This window comes from Sphaerodactylus townsendi, linkage group LG01 (assembly GCF_021028975.2).
Source record: "Sphaerodactylus townsendi isolate TG3544 linkage group LG01, MPM_Stown_v2.3, whole genome shotgun sequence".
NCBI lineage: Eukaryota > Metazoa > Chordata > Lepidosauria > Squamata > Sphaerodactylidae > Sphaerodactylus > Sphaerodactylus townsendi.
Window position 1 is genome coordinate 178,468,671 of NC_059425.1, and position 6,502 is coordinate 178,475,172.

At 48.0% G+C, this 6,502-nt stretch overlaps 1 protein-coding gene across 3 annotated transcripts in view; it reads left to right on the top strand.

Moving 5' to 3' along the window:
• CAB39L (calcium binding protein 39 like) overlaps positions 1-5,400 on the top strand; it is a 39,344-nt gene extending 33,944 nt beyond the window's left edge. For all 3 annotated transcript variants that reach the window (XM_048500988.1, XM_048500979.1, XM_048500968.1), the window contains exon 9: positions 4,096-5,400. In XM_048500988.1, coding sequence (XP_048356945.1) covers positions 4,096-4,275 — 180 coding nt within the window. In that variant the 3' untranslated portion in view covers positions 4,276-5,400. The remainder of the gene's footprint in view (positions 1-4,095) is intronic.
• Positions 5,401-6,502: the final 1,102 nt, after the last annotated feature.

The following is a 6,502-nucleotide window of genomic DNA, read 5'->3' on the forward strand; positions in this document are numbered from 1 at the left end:
CTCTGCATTTTCATGTGCACATTGAGCAATGCTTATGAGCCAGCGGGGTGTAGTGCTTAAGAGCAGGTGCACTCTAATCTGGAGAACCGGGTTTGATTCCGCGCTCTGCTGAGCTTTGGAGTCTTGTCTGGTGAGTTGGATTAGCTTGTGCACTCTGACATGTGCCAGCTGAGTGACCTTGGGCTAGTCACAGTTCTTCGGAGCTCTCTCAGCCCCACCTGCCTCACAGGGTGTTTGTTGTGAGGGGGGAAGGGCAAGGAGATTGTAAGCCCCTTTGAGTCTCCTGCAGGAGAGAAAGGGGGGATATAAATCCAAACTCTTCTTCTTAACTTCTGGGCTTACACTGCTGGCTCTGATCTGGAGAGCGTTATTGAAGGCACGGTTGGTACCTGGTTGGTGTATATGCCAAAAATCAAGAAAGCGTGTGCAGTTTCTACCTCTTAGCCAATAAAGCAGTGGTTCTCAACCTGGGGGTCGGGACCCCTTTGGGGGTTGAACGGCCCTTTCACGGGGGTCGCCTAAGACTCTCTGCATCAGTATTCTCCATCTGTAAAATGGATCAATGTTAGGGTTGGGGGTCACCGCAACATGAGGAACTGTATTAAAGGGTCACGGCATTAGGAAGGTTGAGAACCACTGCAATAAAGTGATGGTGGGCATTTTGTTTACAGTCTCTCCTTTGTGTGAACCTGCAGGATGCTGTACCTGCACTGCTCTTGGTCGATGTACCTTGAGCAGATAGAGGAGAGTTGAGCAGATAGAGGAGACTTCTGCAATGAATAGGGTTGCCCTTGAAGTCTGTTTGAGTGTTCTGGCTGGTGAAGCGTGCAGATTTCTGGGTTGTTCTGGTAGAGGATTCTGCAACTCTGCGCGACTTCACAAATCCTTCTGGGTAGAATTCAGGAGGCTTGTATTGGCCCACAGGGCCTCTAGCTATTTTTAAACTTGCCTTAATTTGGATTTTCAGCCATCTGGCTCACTGAAATCTTTGCCATCAGTCAGGAATGTCATGTGACATGCATCTGCCTACCAGACCCAGCAATTATGGAGAAGCCAAGAGGTGCCAAGCCTGTAGCTTGCAACGAATTCACATCCTCTGATCCGAAATCCTTGATTCCCAGATGTGGGTGGATTTGGTTGTTTGCCCAGTGGCAGGTGCTCTGTACATGCTCGCCTACCTGCTTTTTAAAATAAATTCGCTGCAGTCCATAGCAGAGCTGTGCCACTGAAAACAAGTTGCAGTGGGAATTGCACCCTAAATTGGGAAGTGTTGAATTCACGGTGTAGTGAAAGTGCTTTTCTAAATGGTTCTTAATTTTTATTCTGTGTGGTCTCAGGACATCCGTAGGAGGTTAAGAGCTCATGTATCTAATCTGGAGGAACCGGGTTTGATTCCCAGCTCTGCCGCCTGAGCTGTGGAGGCTTATCTGGGGAATTCAGATTAGCCTGTACACTCCCACACACGCCAGCTGGGTGACCTTGGGCTAGTCACAGCTTCTCGGAGCTCTCTCAGCCCCACCTACCTCGCAGGGTGTTTGTTGTGAGGGGGGAAGGGCATGGAGATTGTAAACCCCTTTGAGTCTCCTGCAGGAGAGAAAGGGGGGATATAAATCCAAACTCTTCTTCTTCTTCTTTTAAACCTCTTCAATTATAGACCACTTTGTTTTAGTTCTCAGAGAATATCGTGCGGTGCTCTGCCGAGCCTCTTCAGAAATCTCACCAGAACCAGAGGCAAAGTCAGTAAATTCTGCTATGTGAGTTTCATAAGAGATGAAAATATAGCTTTCCCTGGGGAAGTAAATAGCCAAGCTTGCTTTGTGTGGGGTGGATCCAGCCAGAAATCATGCCGTATTCAAGCCTTTAGTCCTAGATATAAGCAGCACGTTTCCCCTGCCTGGCCTTCTCTCTTCTGTGAGAATCTGTGGAGTGATCGTGTTTATATGCACGTGATTCTGTTTCTCTGCGTGGCCTTCGACAGCTGTTCTTGTGAGATGATTAAATAGAATAAACTGAAATGCCTCTACTCTGGTAGATTTCCATCGCCTGCCTATTTCCAGGAAGGAATTAGACATAGCAGCGCAGAGAGGAGGGAGGAGGCGGGGAAGCCGAAAGTAGATGTTTCCTAGCAGGCTCAAAGGCTGATCAAATCTATACTGAAGTTCAGTGCCTTTTCTCATTGCAGTCTGACTTCATGTGTTGTCAAAGGCTGTCATGGCTAGAATCAACTGGTTGTGGTGGGTTTTCCAGGCTGCATGGCTGTGGTCTGATACTTTTTGCTCCCCATGTTTCACCTGCGTCTACGACCGGCATCTTCAGAGGCATGTCGCAGTGAAATATGCTCCTCTGCGTGGTACAGGAGACACATCTCACCATGACGTGCGTCTGAAGATGTGTCTCCTGTACCGTGTGTCTTGTGTTCGAAAGACACTGTTAGGTTAATATCTCAGGTCTCGTTCGTGCCATTTATCAACACCAAAAAGCAGTTTAAACGGAAATCAGGTCAACGACAGCCGTAACTGGGCTTGTAGCTGTTGCGTGTAAAGGAGCAAAAATAGATGAAGGATCTACACCAGTGGTGGCGAACCTTTGGCACTCCAGATGTTATGGACTACAATTCCCATCAGCCCCTGCCAGCATGGCCAATTGGCAGTGGACTACAATTGGTTATGGACTACAATTCCCATCAGCCCCTGCCAGCATGGCCAATTGGCCATGCTGGCAGGGGCTGATGGGAATTGTAGTCTATAACATCTGGAGTGCCAAAGGTTTGCCACCACGGATCTATACTGTCGGCTTTATAATATGCAGCAGGGTTCCTTTTCCCTGTCTCCCCTTAACGTTTCTGAGAGTGCCTTGCGTTGCGAGGACTGGTTACGCATGCTTCTAGCAACCTCAACGGAAGTGGACATTGGCTGGCCCCAGAGGCATACCGGGCAAAAATGGGGCATGACCAGCTCCCTGCAAGGACCCCCCCTGGCTCCTTGTACCCCCCTACTTGTGCCCCACTTACGGCAGCCCGCAGGGAGGCCGGGTAGGGGGCAGGAGCCGCCAGGCACCAGCCGGGTCGTCGCACCGCAGGTGAGACCAGGCGTGGGCACCTGGCCAGCGCCCGGTGCCCCCCCCATATGACTAAATCACGTGCACCTGGGGACATAGGATACCCCGTGTTCCCATGGGTGGTACACCCCTGGCTGACCCAAACAGAACAGTGCTTAGTTGTGAAACCACTACAGAGAGATCAAGGAACAGGGGGATGAGCGCTGTATGTATTTCTACTTCTGCTATCGAGTGGATTAAAAAAAATAATTATTAACTTTAGATGGAATGGCGCGGCATGATGCGTAGGCCATGCCAGAACTCAGCTGTTGCCCCGTAGCGAGCACCTCTCTTGCCTACGAAGGGGGAATCTGACCTGCGAGGTCGGCAGCTGCTTCCATCATGATTTACACAGGTTGCGGATCACGAATAGAAAGGCAGTTGCTTCCACGTGACAACTTATAGACCCGTGTTGCACCTACCTCCGTGTTTGTCATTTTGACAAAGAGGATTGCCTGTTGAACCGGAACCCCCCCTTCCCCCCCCCCCACCACAGAGTTTACAATTTTATAAATCAGAGCTTTGAAATTGTGATTCCTTAAAGAGGATTATCTGGGATCTCCTTTACTTGAGAGCCGGCATTGTGTAATGGTGAACAGCAGTTGGGACTCTATTCTGGAGAATCGGGTTTGATCCCCCACTCCTCCACATGAACAGCAGAGGCTTATCTGATGAACCGGATTTGTTGCCCCACTCCTGTGTTCCTGCTGGGTGACCTTGAGCTAGTCACAGTTCTGAGAGAGGTATATGTTGTGGGAAGGAAAAGGGGTTTGTAAGCTGCCTTGAGTCTCCTTACAGGAGAGAAAGGGGAAAGGGTATAAATCCAAACTCCTCCTCTGCTAATACTGTGCTCTAGCTTTAAAGACACAACCATGACAACTCAAAACTGGTTTTTTTCCTGAAGCAATTAAAGCTGATCCCGTTCAAAACAGCCAGACCAGCACAGCATAATCCCACAGGCTCATCCTTTCTGTGTGTGTGTGTCTCTCTCTCTCATAGGTCTTTGTGGCCAGTCCAAACAAGTCCCCCGCCATCGTTGACATCCTGTTGAAAAACCAGCCCAAACTCATCGAGTTTCTGAGCAACTTCCAGACGGAAAGGGCAGACGACGAACAGTTCACAGACGAGAAGAACTACCTGATCAAACAGATCCGAGATTTGAAAAAGCCAGCTCCCTGAAGATCTCTGTTTTCTAGTCTTCTGGTCAGAAGCCTTTTGATTTTGTTCTGTCTGTGTTGTTTGGGGCGGGTGGAGGGTGAACCCACGGTGGGCTGCCAAGTGCCACTTTTTTCCTTTGCTGAAGCCAGCATCTAGAATGGTAGCCATTTTACACAGCTATGCAGTCCCCAAAATTACCTATTTTAATCAAGTCTTATGATTATCCATCAGACAAACGTGATCCCCGTTCTCCCACGGCTGGATGGACTGCTTTGCTATCACTTTAACGAGATCAGGTGGCTGATCCGTGCAATGCAACCTTACAGCTCCCACTTAGCGTAACTCTTGTGCACTTTGACGTATGGCGTTGGCCTAATCCTATGTTCTCTGTTCCAATGTGATGGTGCGGTTTGATGCCAAGAAAGTCAGGCTGATATTTTGTTTTGCGTTCTTTCCTAGTTGGTGTAAACTATTTCTGTCTTCTCCCCCGGCCCCCTTCCCACACAACCAAGTTTCCTGTCCCCACTGTTCCAATCCACGTTTTTGTGGATCAACACACTTCTGAGGAAGGTAGATTTCACAGAATCACAGAAGGGTAGATCCTCTTAGGATTTTCAAACAGGGTCTTACCTAGGTCGGGAGTTAGTCCTGTGTCCTTTCCTTCCATGGGAGCAAGTAATCCCCCTTCACTGAAGCCAAAGGAGGCCCAACTGTTGTACAGTATCTTCAGAGTTTCTCACTGAGGTTGTGTGTGTGTTTTCATAGTGGACATTATGGTAGGGTAGACTGATACAAATTGCTCATCCTACTGGTGAGAAATGGCACACGAACAAGGGATGAGCAGTTCAGTGATTACATGGCAGGCAACATGAGGCCAGTGTACCAACAGGCTTTGTAAAAAGGACACGGGGGACCTCCCAAATGAGCACTTTGTTTTTAGGATAGAAATGCCCCCTTCCCCCACAAGACAGCAATGTTTTGGAGCCTGTCTCTTATTTAGACTTCATATGGGAAAATATTAACCTTCTTTGCGTGTATAATCTGAATGTTAAGAATGTGAATCCAGCTTTGTAAAGGCTGAAAGATTGAGAAAAATAATTGCACTGTAATGTTTGTGATTAATAAAAAATTTAATTGTTCCCAGAAGCATCTGCCTGTTTTTCTTTTTTTTAAAGGTACCGTATATACTTGTGTATAAGTCGACTTTTTCAGCACATTTTTTGTGCTGAAAAAAAAACCCCTCGACTTATACGCGAGCGAGGTGGGGAGGGGAAGCCAGCCAGGCTGCACCCTGCGCCGGGCTTGGATCCACACTGGATCCGAGCCTGGCGCAGGCTGCAGAGATCCCCTCCCCACCTCCATCGGAGACCCTGTGGGGCCTCAGATGGAGGTGGGGAGGTGGAGCCAGCCTGGCTGCACTTACAGAGCTAGTTTACTGCTTTTCTTTGAAATAAATATTCAAAAACATTTAACCTACTGATGCCTCAATTAATGTAATTTTATTGGTATCTATTTTTATTTTTGAAATTTACCAGTAGCTGCTACATTTCCCACCCTAGACTTATACTTGTCAATATGTTTTCCCAGTTTTTTGTAGTAAAATTAGATGCCTCGACTTATATTCAGGTCGACTTATACACAAGTATATACAGGTATATTGCTGCAGTCTTTTGATATTGGAAGCCTGTGCTCTGCTGCCCGAAGTAAATAGAGGGAGGGGCTGGGTTTTAGCTCCCCTCACCTATGTATTCGGTGGCATGAAGTGCTGTCAAGTCAGTCACCTTGTAGGGGTTTGAGGGCAAGAGATGTTTGTTTGCCTCTATTGTTTGGGAGCAGCAGTGGCGTAGTGGTTAAGAGCAAGTGCACTCTAATCTGGAGAACTGTGTTTGATTCCCCGCTCTGCCACTTGAGCTGTGGAGGTTTGTCTTGTGAACTCCAACTAACTTGTGCACTCCAACACATGCCAGCTGGGTGACCTTGGGCTAGTTATGGCTCTTCCAAGCTCTCTTAGCTCCACCCACCCCACAGGGTGTTTGTTGTGGGGGAGGGGAAGGGAAAGGAGATTGTAAGTCCCTTACAGGAGAGAAAGAGTGGGTATAAATCCAAGCTCTTCTTCTGTATAGCAATCCTGAACTTCCTCAGTTGTCTCCTATCTAAGTACTAACCAGAGCTGACCCTGTTTACCTACTGAGATCTGATGAGATCAGGCTATATACTCAGCTTCCACTAAAATAAAGATGTCCTCAGT